This window comes from Lineus longissimus, chromosome 7 (genome assembly GCF_910592395.1).
Source record: "Lineus longissimus chromosome 7, tnLinLong1.2, whole genome shotgun sequence".
In the NCBI taxonomy this organism is placed as follows: Eukaryota; Metazoa; Nemertea; class Pilidiophora; order Heteronemertea; family Lineidae; genus Lineus; species Lineus longissimus.
The window spans coordinates 10,387,648-10,399,808 of NC_088314.1; the positions used below are offsets into that span (position 1 = coordinate 10,387,648).

Genomic DNA, 12,161 nt, shown 5'->3' on the forward strand with positions numbered 1-12,161 from the left:
CGGGGGCCAGAACAACCACCAGTCCTGTCTTCTTTCTTTGGAGGAGGAATACCAACGCACAATGCCGATGGATCGTCATGGGAATCGGTATTTAGTCTAATTTCTCTTAATAAGCCTCATTTCGTGGAAGATATTGGTTTTTTTCGACTGTCCTTTTGTGTTACCAATATGGTATGTATCTTTGCCTTGGGATTTTTCATGTGTATCAGGCCTAGTGTTTCAATCATTCCATTGAGTGTTAGGGTGCTAAAAAGGACTCTCGGTAAATAAATGAAAGAAATAAGTGCTTTCGTATTTGTTAATGAAGCTTTATTCTATCTAAAACAGAAGGCTATATTAATCCATCCAATATTAAATCCATCTACCAATATGGCTGCCAGGTGGCGATCTTGAAAAGTAAACAAAGTCCTATTACCCTGAAACTAATGATCGGATTGCAACCAAACTTCAGGTGATTATGTATCTATGTACTCGTATCAATATCCCTAATTTTCAGTCAAATCCCATGACAAATATGGCCACTAGGCCGCCATCTTGAAAATCCTACAAAGTCCTAGTACTCCTAAACTGTTGAACAGATGTCGACCAATTTCCATGTGACATGTACACTCTTCAATAACCCTGAAATTCAGTCAACTTTATAACCAAAATGCTATACTTAGATGGTACCGGTAATTTTCTACGGTACCATTGAGCCGAGAATAATAATATTATTCAATGGAATCAAAACTGGTTAAACTTGCCAGAAATTGTTCTCCCCATATCCACTGCATATGACATGCATTACATTACCCAAGGTGAGCACATGGTCCCTGGACCATTTCATTTCATAATGTTTCGAAAGTACCCAAAAATAATTACAAACATTCCATAGTAATGTTAAAAAAAATTAGCTTCGCCGAGTCTTAAATCGTCTTTTAAATTAATGGTGTTCAACCTATAGATCATCAAAAACCACTCTTTCGTCTCACTGGCATTTTGAGAGGGTTTTTTCAAACTATGAACCAGTTCAATCGGATGTTAAATGATTCTTGAAGATGTAATGTCCTTCTAAACTCGCACAACTATAGCAATATCAATATACATTGTAGTTACAAGTCCCAAAACATGGATCCAATTCTGGTATAGTGTTCCCAGATTGGAGGCCAGTCCTGAATCTCAGATATACAGGAAAACTATTAATTACCAACATTAATTTGGCCACACTTTTTTGATAAGTTGGATTTACGAAATTTCAGATCCAAAACTTGTGGGTGGGGAATAAAGAAATTAATTTTTCTTCACTCTCAAAACCTATGTTGGGGGAATAATTTTTTTTCCAACAGACTCAAAACCTATGTTGGGGGAATAATATTTTTTCCAACAGACTCAAAATCTATGTGGGGCAGGGGAAATAAAATAAAAACATCAATTTTAGTCTCAGATCATACAAGGGGACCCCAAAAATAAAAATTGGTTGAAATTTGTCGTCGGGAAAACTTTTCAATTCTCTCTGTTTTATGGTCGGGGAGAAAAAAAAGTGTGTCAAAAACGGTCATCGTCAGGACTTTAATTTTTTTCCATTTTCAAGAAAATGACCCCCGGCGGATTCGTAGTTCAACAAGTAAAAAATTGTGGTCTTACTCTAATTTGGCAACCATGTTAGTTTACCAAACTTAACTTTAAGTAAGCTGAATACTAAACTATACATTTAATTTTATAATCACAGTCTATCAGGTACGTAAGATACAAATAATCCAGGTTTAGGTCTAGACCTGCTCTAGCTTACACAACTGTTAAAATAATACACACCTCACCAAATCTAGATTGTCAATATAAAAACCAAATACATAAAAGCCAACTAACATGAATCTGACAAAACTACTGTGAGATAATGATGTTTATAACTTTGCAATTACGGGAACAACATCAGTAGATTCGCTTAGTGTGATCGTCAATGATTCTTGAAGATGTATTGTCCTTGTAAGCTTACATTTAGATATAAATCACAAATTTTGCACAACTTCAGCAATATCAGTTACAGATAACAAAACTGGGATTAATTTTTGGTGTAAGTTTTCTCAGGTTGGAGGGTCAGACCGGAATGTCAGATATATACAATTTGGAAAATTAAATTACTCACTGCATTACATTAATTACTAAAATGTGGTCATTTCGAAAGCTGTTGCAGCAAAGTGTTCAAAGCGTGGACGCCTTTCCAAAAACGTTGTTCCCAATCAGAATTATGGATCTGTATCCTAGTCCTCGAAAACAACTAACAATTTAGCATATGTAGGCCTATATACTTAAACATCTCCCGTTTCGTCATATTCAGGGGTTGTATGGTATAGACGTTGGGCCGGCTCATCCGCTACCGGTATCTCTCGACAGCAGTTGGCACAGCTGATGTGAGCGATAAGTGTCCATGTAAGGCTTTACAGCATGCCAAACCTGAAATATAAGCATTTAGTTGTTATTAAAATTTGTTTAGGCTTCAAATTCTGAAAGTAAATAAGAAGATTTGACAGCTTAGTTGCTTCATACGTCAAAGCCAACATTTGTCATTGTCTTTCCAGCGCCAACATTTGTCACTGACTTTTCCAGCAACTATCAAATCATATCTTCTTGTCCCTTGTTTTTCCCCAAAGCTGGCTGTCCACTTTTTCCTTGTTAAACATGAGATGACATGTTATTTCAGGGACATAGCTACCTTTCTGGTCTGCGGGCGGAGGGGGCATGAAAGCCCTCTGGGGCAGCCAGGCAAAATGACACTATTTGAAATTTTACAGCCAAAATCACGGTCAAAGCACATTTTTTGTGACTTCATGGGGGGGGGGGATTAGCCCCTGCTAGCTACGTCCCTATATTTAGCACACAGCATACAAGGAAGCGTGTGTGGCATGGATATCCTCGTGACCGATGTAAAAGTGAACGTGGCTTTGTATGTTTCCGCTCACGGCAGTGGTAACTTTTCTTCCCAAACGTAACATACACACTGGATATACTCGCCAATAAGATCCCAAGCCCGACAATACCCGATTTCTACTACCGCCTCGATGAGTCGAGCCTAAACAACCGGGCATAATAGTAGGCCTTTCGCACCCATTAAACGGGTGGGACATCTTGTCTTCGTTTCTTCCAATTGGTCTTTAATTGTAATATGAAAAGTTCCGCTGTAGAGTCAGGACTATTCATGACGATTATGTAGTTAACTCTTGAATAGATATCCCACCCCTTTTATGGCTGCGAAAGGCTTGCTATTGTTTGGCTGTTTAGACTCTACCCATCGAGGCGTTGATACAAATCGGGTATTGTCGGGCTTGGGATCTTATTGGTGAGTGGATCTAGTAGTAAAGATCCTGTCAGTGGTCTATAGCTCTGTCGAGTTTTTTAAAATTCTTTTTATCACCTTTTCCTCCTGCAGAAGTTTTGTCACCTCATCAATGTCAGGGGCCATATAACGATCCTTGTCCCACGGTCTGAAACATTAAGATAATTTGATAGCAATTTAAAAACAGCTGCTAGTATTTTCATTGGAGCCTAACATCAAACCGGTGTGACAGCGGATATAGTCCCCCTGAGCATTGTATTTGACCAATTAAGCAGCATGATCTATTCTACCGCTAACCCTAACCAAAAAATTTAGCAATGCGGGCTATTGTTACACGGACTATCAGCCCTAGGACTACTATCCCCGCCACACCGGTCTCACCTTTAGCACTTAATTAGCAGACTCCTGGTCGCTGACAAAGCCAGGATCGATGTGTAGTCTTATTTCATCTGTATTCACATTTCAGAATTAATGTTGGCCGAAACCCACTTTTCACTGCCATGCCCGACTTCATGATCACATTAAAGCTCTGTGACGCAAAGTATGGGTTAGTATGGTTAAGTGCAAAGGCACAAATCACTTTGCGTCACGTTGTAGGTCAAAGAAAATACTGTCGATAGTCGTCGAAGGAGCCACAGGTGGCACAACAAGTTATGATTCATATGATGGGTCAGAGACCAAGGTCGTCTTCATTGGATCGGTGAACCAGTTCACAGACAGAGATCGTTACGAATGGATCGCACCAGTCGAGATAAATAGAACGGTAACGCCATTTAAAGTGGATAGTGGAGTTAAAGATGTCCGATTACTTTAAAAACCTTTTTTTGATTTTAAAAGCAGTTATCGAGTAAACAGACACCACCCATACGAAATAAACGGACAAATGGACCACAAAAACACATTTTCTTAGAAATTTAGCAATTTATACCAAATAAATCTGACGGGAGACAAAACTAGATACAAATTTAACTAGGCTATGCAAAATGATAAGACCTGTCGTGATAGATTTCAAGGAGTAAATCGATGAAGAAAAAAAGAGAGGCAAAAATAAGGATCACATCATCAACCAACAAAGAAATTGAGTTACTGGTTGCCCTGATCAAGTCAGCAAAACCCTTCAGTGATTCTATGTGGGTGAAATAAGCCGGTGATACATTAAAAGATGAAACGTTGAAAAGAGTCGTGATTGCTATTCAGAAGGGATGGAACTGTGAAATGTTGAAACCATCATGTGAGAAATGATTTGACATTGATTGATGGGGTGATCGTCAAAACAAAGTAGTAGTGCCAGAAACTCTAAGACATGAAATCATAAAAAAATACACGCAGGACATCTGGGGATTGACAAATGTCAAGCTAGAGCCCGCCACGTGGTGTATTGACCAAACCTTAGCAGAGACATTGAGAACTTTTGTCAAAAGTGTAGTGTGTGTATTAAATACCACTCGCTGTTATAAACAGCCAAAGGAACCACTACAGCCTTATGAAGTGCCAGTTGAACCCCGGAATAAAATCGTTGTTGATTTGTATAGACAATACCTCGAACTATCCAGAAATCACGAAGCTTGAGGACTTGTCGTGTCATTGTACCATTGGTCATATGAAATCCATAATGGCTAGACATAAGTGTAAGGAATTCCACGAATTCACACACACATACGGATTTGATCATGGAACGTCCAGTCCGAAACATTCACAAAGCAATGGAAAGGCAGAAAAAGGCATTCAAATTGTGAAAAGACTTTTTTTAAAGCAAAGGAAACCGGACAAGATCCTTATATGACTCTCCTGACCTACAGGAACACTCCACTAGCATCATGTGGAAAATCTCCTGCTGAGATTCTTATGAATCGCAAGCTACGTGATGCCTGATGCAACAGGTTACCAGGCTGGTAAACTTATGAAATCGTGAGGCCTTGTCTGTGAATAGATATGTCGTTATAACTCGCTGGAATGTTTTCATATCGTTATAACGCTCTAGTGTGAAGAGACAAGACCACTAATGAATATTCATAGGTTGGAGGGTCCAGGCCTATCTATTAGACGAGTGCATGTTTTTTACTCTCAAGTACATATTTGGAGAGGTATTGAAAAAATATTTGTTGTGGCAAGTCTACAGATATAAAGAAATTATTTGATGAAAAAATTAATTTCGAATTTTGCTAATTTGGTAATAGGGGGCGTGTTTTGAGTTTTTTCTGCCAGTTGGCTGAAAAGAGTGGAAATATCAAAGTCTGTCTAATTTGTCGATTAAAAAAAAATTTCCGTGGTCAATCACCATTTTATTTTTCACCATTTACTTGCCCGACTGTCCGGAATAACATAATCTAAATTTCAGATTCACAACACCACGCGTTCTTTGATGCGTCGCGGTCAAACATTGACAATTTAACTGCTAAAAGGCTTAAAAAATCAATTGTGGTCTTGTCTCTATTTACAATACATTTTGGGTCAATATAGTGAAAAATTTGAATGTGCTCAAATCACTCTAATTCATTTAGAATATTGTATTGCTGATGATTTAAGGTCAAAACAAGCTAAAATAATGAGAAAAAAACTTAATTTGACCCAAATAAGAGTCAACCTAACCCCGGTCTAAGTTCGGTTTCATTTTTACAAGTCTTGTTGTGTTGCCATTCATTTTGTAATTTCTTTGAAACTACTTAGGTCTTGATTCTGAAAGTTGTTCCCTAAGCAGCAAAAATATTCCTAAATCACATCCTAAAGTTTCAGCTCCATAGCTTGCTTATTCTGGCCAGGGCAGGTCATTGAATTTGGTGCTGTTGGGTGCAAAATCATGACTTTTTGTCGATTTTGTCCTCTTTCGTCGCTTTGGCACAGTTGTACCACTCTTTGAAATGTCTCTCATTTCTCCAAAAATGTCCAGATATGACTTTCCTTTGTTGGAGAGTTGTGGGATGTCATGTACATTAGTTTGAAAAAAATCGCAAAATGTTAACCCCTGAAATGTACCTTATTTACAATACATTTTGGGTCAATATAGTGAAAAATTTGAATGTGCTCAAATCACTCTAATTCATTTAGAATATTGTATTGCTGATGATTTAAGGTCAAAACAAGCTAAAATAATGAGAAAAAAACTTAATTTGACCCAAATAAGAGTCAACCTAACCCCGGTCTAAGTTCGGTTTCATTTTTACAAGTCTTGTTGTGTTGCCATTCATTTTGTAATTTCTTTGAAACTACTTAGGCCTTGATTCTGAAAGTTGTTCCCTAAGCAGCAAAAATATTCCTAAATCACATCCTAAAGTTTCAGCTCCATAGCTTGCTTATTCTGGCCAGGGCAGGTCTTTGAATTTGGTGCTGTTGGGTGCAAAATCATGACTTTTTGTCGATTTTGTCCTCTTTCGTCGCTTTGGCACAGTTGTACCACTCTTTGAAATGTCTCTCATTTCTCCAAAAATGTCCAGATATGACTTTCCTTTATTGGAGAGTTGTGGGATGTCATGTACATTAGTTTGAAAAAAATCGCAAAATGTTAACCCCTGAAATGTACCTTCATTGAGACAAGACCACTAATGAATATTCATAGGTTGGAGGGTCCAGGCCTATCTATTAGACGAGTGCATGTTTTTTACTCTCAAGTACATATTTGGAGAGGTATTGAAAAAATATTTGTTGTGGCAAGTCTACAGATATAAAGAAATTATTTGATGAAAAAATTAATTTCGAATTTTGCTAATTTGGTAATAGGGGACGTGTTTTGAGTTTTTTCTGCCAGTTGGCTGAAAAGAGTGGAAATATCAAAGTCTGTCTAATTTGTCGATTAAAAAAAAATTTCCGTGGTCAATCACCATTTTATTTTTCACCATTTACTTGCCCGACTGTCCGGAATAACATAATCTAAATTTCAGATTCACAACACCACGCGTTCTTTGATGCGTCGCGGTCAAACATTGACAATTTAACTGCTAAAAGGCTTAAAAAATCAATTGTGGTCTTGTCTCTGAATACAGCTTTGATAGCGGGGTGAAGTGAACTCGGATCTGGGGGTGCTCTCACGTGGCAGGAGAGGACTTTCGCGCCAGGAATTGTGCGTACTAGAAATAACGAATAACGCATTTTTCTGCTATCTAAGAGCTGAAACAAAATTGGAAAAGCATCAAACACGTTTAGAAAAATAGTTTACTGATGAACCAACAGAAGAGCAAACATACTGCAATAATAATGCCAATGGTCCTTTAAGAGCCGTCTTCATTTTACCCAGAATTCCGTCACTGAACATAATTATTTTTTCTGTTGAACAAACAGTGTTTGCATTTCGCCAGAAATATAAAGTTTTGCATGTAAATAAATACAAATATATCCTTATTGAGCATAAATATGAACATTGAATATTTAATTAATATTTAAACCATTGAATTTTGCAAACAGATTAAACATGCCATCGTCCTGTCCAGGACTGTATAGTTGGAAGAAAGTCGATGGCTGTCCATGTTCCATTTACTTCAAATATATTGTTCAACTCTCACATAGTGTTTCATCATCCATGGGCTGCCTAAAGGACAGTGACAGAGCCAAAACTACGGTTGTTGCTGAATTGCAGAAGTTTTAAACTCACTTTGCTACTGTCCTGACCAACTCGTACACTTTCTGTAGAGGAGCGGTTGTCTTCCGTTTATTTTGAAATTCCATTGCTTGGCAGGCTGCGAGCAACTCTATGGCAAGTGCTGAAATTGACATATAAAGGGGTTTCAGAATAAATTCAAACTGGTCCTAGTTTCACGTTGTAATACATAGGAGTTTACCTTTGAGCTACAGTGTCATGTATTGTAGAACAGAAAGTTTTTGCGGCAAAAAATTTCACGATTACCGAAGAATGGTTATATTTGCCGCTATGGGCATAGGCGCCACTGGTGGCTCGGACTCTAGACTAGCAGTCAGACGGAATACATGGGTACTGGTGTAGATTGGGAAGAAGAAAATCCCCCCCCCCGGCGATTATTGTATATGGTTCTATAATAGTGACCATGACTGTCAATAGAGCGTAATGGAACCATTATTTCCCGGCGGACATTCTATCCTGGGACATTTTAAACTTCTATACTGATCAGAAATGCTAAGGTTCACACGCTGATTGCCAGCTCACCTGAGGTCTAGTGAGAAGTTTCGGGGATAGACTGGGTACAGTGTGAGGTCAGATGATGACCGATAGCGTAGTTGATATCAGACTAGGCCTAAAAACAGAGAACGAAACCTTTTTTAAATATTGGCTTTTGCTAGTCAAAGGTGCTTTTGCAAAAAGTGAAATTTTCCTATAAAAACTTCATACAAATTGACCGCGAACAGAATTTGGCGACTTTCGATTGGCCGCCAAACCCTTTACTACATACCCTGTTCAACATGCTCGACCACTCTGAGTGCCTTCCTAGCGGAGAAGCCTCCCATACTGACATGGTCCTCTTGTCCAGCACTGGTCGATAAGGAGTCCACAGACGCTGGGTGACACAAAACCTTGTTCTCGGAGACTGGAAAAGGAGAGAATGGCATAGCTGAGACAAGTCCACCATTGAATATTCATAGGTTGGAGGTTCCAGACCTATCAATTAGACGTGAGTATGTTTTTAACTAGAAATACAGTGATTGCGAGCAATCACTCATGATACCCCCGCCGTGGGAGTATAGCAGTGGTCGTGGCTAGGTGAAAAGATGTTTTTGAGGCTAGAGGTGATTTTTTTCATGGGCGAGAGTTTTTGCAAGCAAAGGTTGTGAATGAGTACAGAGAGTGGATTGATATTAGTATGACCAAAAATCTACAAGGCTCGCTTATATATTTTTGGTATTTTATTTTGTTAACACAAAAGTTTTTTGCAAAATACAGGGCCCTGGATGGGCATGATACCATTCGCCATTGTTTGAATAAATTCTTTTGGCTGCTTTTATTTAGCCATACCAGGTTGCCGATGGTTGGTATTGAAAATGGTCGTCGCCACTTATCCAATATGGCCGCCAGGGGCAGAGAGCTTCCCTAGAAATATCGGATCAATGGGCGCACTGGTTCTCTTTTAAATGAGCGGAAACGAAAATCAAGATGGCTGCCCCTGGCGGCCATATTGGATAAGTGGCGACGACCATTTTCAATACCAACCATCGGCAACCTGGTACGAACTTTCCCTAGAAATATCGGATCAATGGGTGCACTGGTTCTCTTTTAAATGAGCGGAAACGAAAATCAAGATGGCTGCCCCTGGCGGCCATATTGGATAAGTGGCGACGACCATTTTCAATACCAACCATCGGCAACCTGGTACGAACCTTCCCTAGAAATATCGGATCAATCGGCGCACTGGTTCTCTTTTAAATGAGCGGAAACGAAAATCAAGATGGCTGCCCCTGGCGGCCATATTGGATAAGTGGCGACGACCATTTTCAATACCAACCATCGGCAACCTGGTACGAACCTTCCCTAGAAATATGAGATGAATGGGTGCCCTGGTTCTCTTTTAAATGAGCGGAAATGAAAATGGGCGTCGCCACAAAAATCAAGATGGCAGCCCTAGAAGCCATATTGGATGCGTGACGACATTGAATACCATACCATGCGACCTCCCACTCATGGTGAGTTTCCACAATAAAAACATATTTGTTCCATGCAGCGGTTTTCATTCAATCACTCCGGACAGACGGACGGACGGCCCGACGCACGGGCCGGACGCAGGCACGGACGCACGGACGAGTGCAAAACAGTATACCCCCACCAACTCGTTGGCGGGGGTATAAATATCAAGTGCATATTTGGAGAGGTATTGAAAAGATATTTGATGTTGCAAGCCTACAGATATAAAGAAATTATTTGATGAAAAAATGAATTTTGAATTTTGGTAATTTGGCAATAGGGGGGAGTGGAAATATCAACGTCTGTCCAATTTGTCGATTATCAAAAAATTTCCGTGGTCAACTACCAGTTTACTTTTCAGCATTTACTTGCCCGACTGTCCAGAATATCATATCAAAATTTCAGATTCACAACCCCACGCAGTATTTGATGCGACGTGGTCAAACATTGACAATTTAACTGCTAAAATGTAGTAAATGGTGGTCTTGTCTCAGCTACAGCGAAACAAAGGTAAAAGTGATTGTGTTTGGTAGACCCTGTTTGAGTGCAAAAGTGCTCACTGATTTCTTGCCATGTTAGAATTAAAAGATTAAGGAGATGAGCTTTATAAGGAATAGTACCTACCACCAGAAGTATGTGTGGGTGTGTGTGGGGGGGGGGGGGGTTTAAGGTACCAAACTGCCCTGGTGTGTGGCATGAAATCTAGAACACTTTTCCACATTGAGAGGCCCGCCTGTTCTTACCAAGAGCAGCTGACGTGCAATGTGCTATCATAAACCCCGAGTTGAGACCTCCTTTGCTGACCAAGAAAGCTGGCATCTTCGGTGTTTCATCATAGTTAGGGTTTTCTATAAATGAAGAGAGTGAAATGAACACGGTGATGAACAAAACTCAACCATAATTTCTATTTACAATAATGCATGGCATAATATTATATGATTTAAAGGGGTAAACCATTCGCATTTACCGGACAAGTGGGGCAGCATCAAATTTAAATTCAGTTACATGTATACACACTGCCTTGGTGCAGTTATCATTTATATTCAATCATTCATTCGGTACACATTTGGAAAATTTTCAAATTCAATTATTATTTATTACAAAACAGTGTTTTATTTATGGCTATTTATTGCTGCATACTGTTCTCTCACCTTGAGGAGACCGAGAACGGTTCTAACCAGCCCCTTCAAAATCTAATTCTGCAGCGCCTTCATGTTATCCTATTCAGCATGGTTCAAATATTTCTGGGTTTTCAAAGGCCAGTGACAGTGAGATCCATTATATACATGTTGTTCAATCCCCCCCCCCCCCCCAGACGTCACCGGATATATGTTTTTCGGGTAGATCTGGGCGAGAATTGGTGTTCTGCCCCCCCCCCCCCCGAGAGCCTACTACCCCCCAGTTGCTATTCACGGAGTCCGATGCATGGTATGCACCAATGCTAGAGGTAGCAACAACCGTATAGCTACACACTTTATAGACTCTGCACGAACTTAAGATTGACTGATGAAATAGGAAATCTTGGATAACTAACCTGGTAAGCTTCTATTGCTGTACGCTGGGTTCATTAACCTTTCTAGTCTCCTTTCACTGATGTTTGCCAACTCGTGGATTCCAATGGCCAAATAATCCAAGACCTAGCACGAACAAAATCAGTTAAGGTTAGTTGTATAATACCTCCTTTATTTAATTTCTTTGCTATTGCTAAAATGTTGAATGCATGTACTTTTACTTTTTGTCATTTTGCCCCCTTACTGTTCTCCAGGCCATGAAATGATAACAGTTCTTCATGGGGTCAAAAGCAGCCAAGATGAAATACAGTAAGGCTTTGTATTCAGTTTACGCACCAGTTATATTAGTTCAAATAAAAAGTTACACAGTTATGAATAAATACATTTTTTTTGTTCTTTTACAGAGTTTGACAAAAAAGATTGGAATTTAGCCAAAAGGCCTAATTCACACAAATGGCCCACAAAATCTGAAAAATGTAATAATAATGTCCCAAACTATTTACTTTCATGAGAAAATACCATATTCTAGAGTATGTAATTGTTTTGTACATGTGCATTTTTTTTTGTCAGGAGGACACCTACACCTGAAATAATGAGAATTTTTTTTTCGGCGGCCATCCTGGATCACATGACCTTGAAATTTGAGATAATAAGTGAGGGACCACAGATACTAAAAGAGGGGCCACAGATAATAAGTGAGGGGTCACAGATAATAAGTGAGGGGTCACAGATAATAAGTGTTAGGCCACAGATAATAAGTGGG

General features: G+C 39.3%; 1 protein-coding gene across 2 annotated transcripts in view; it reads right to left on the reverse strand.

The window, feature by feature from the left end:
* Positions 1 to 298: 298 nt before the first annotated feature.
* The window catches only part of LOC135490898 (histidine ammonia-lyase-like), a 31,434-nt gene continuing 19,571 nt past the window's right edge, over positions 299 to 12,161 (reverse strand). Inside the window, exons 15-20 of one of the 2 annotated variants that reach the window (XM_064776476.1) lie at positions 11,422 to 11,524; positions 10,631 to 10,735; positions 8,665 to 8,799; positions 7,893 to 8,001; positions 3,389 to 3,458; positions 299 to 2,430 (exon numbers count right to left, since the gene is read on the reverse strand). In XM_064776476.1, the coding sequence (XP_064632546.1) occupies positions 2,344 to 2,430; positions 3,389 to 3,458; positions 7,893 to 8,001; positions 8,665 to 8,799; positions 10,631 to 10,735; positions 11,422 to 11,524 (609 nt within the window). In that variant the 3' untranslated portion in view covers positions 299 to 2,343. Of the gene's footprint in view, positions 2,431 to 3,388; positions 3,459 to 7,892; positions 8,002 to 8,420; positions 8,509 to 8,664; positions 8,800 to 10,630; positions 10,736 to 11,421; positions 11,525 to 12,161 lie in introns of those variants that run through there. The other variant, XM_064776475.1, reaches the window with a different exon arrangement.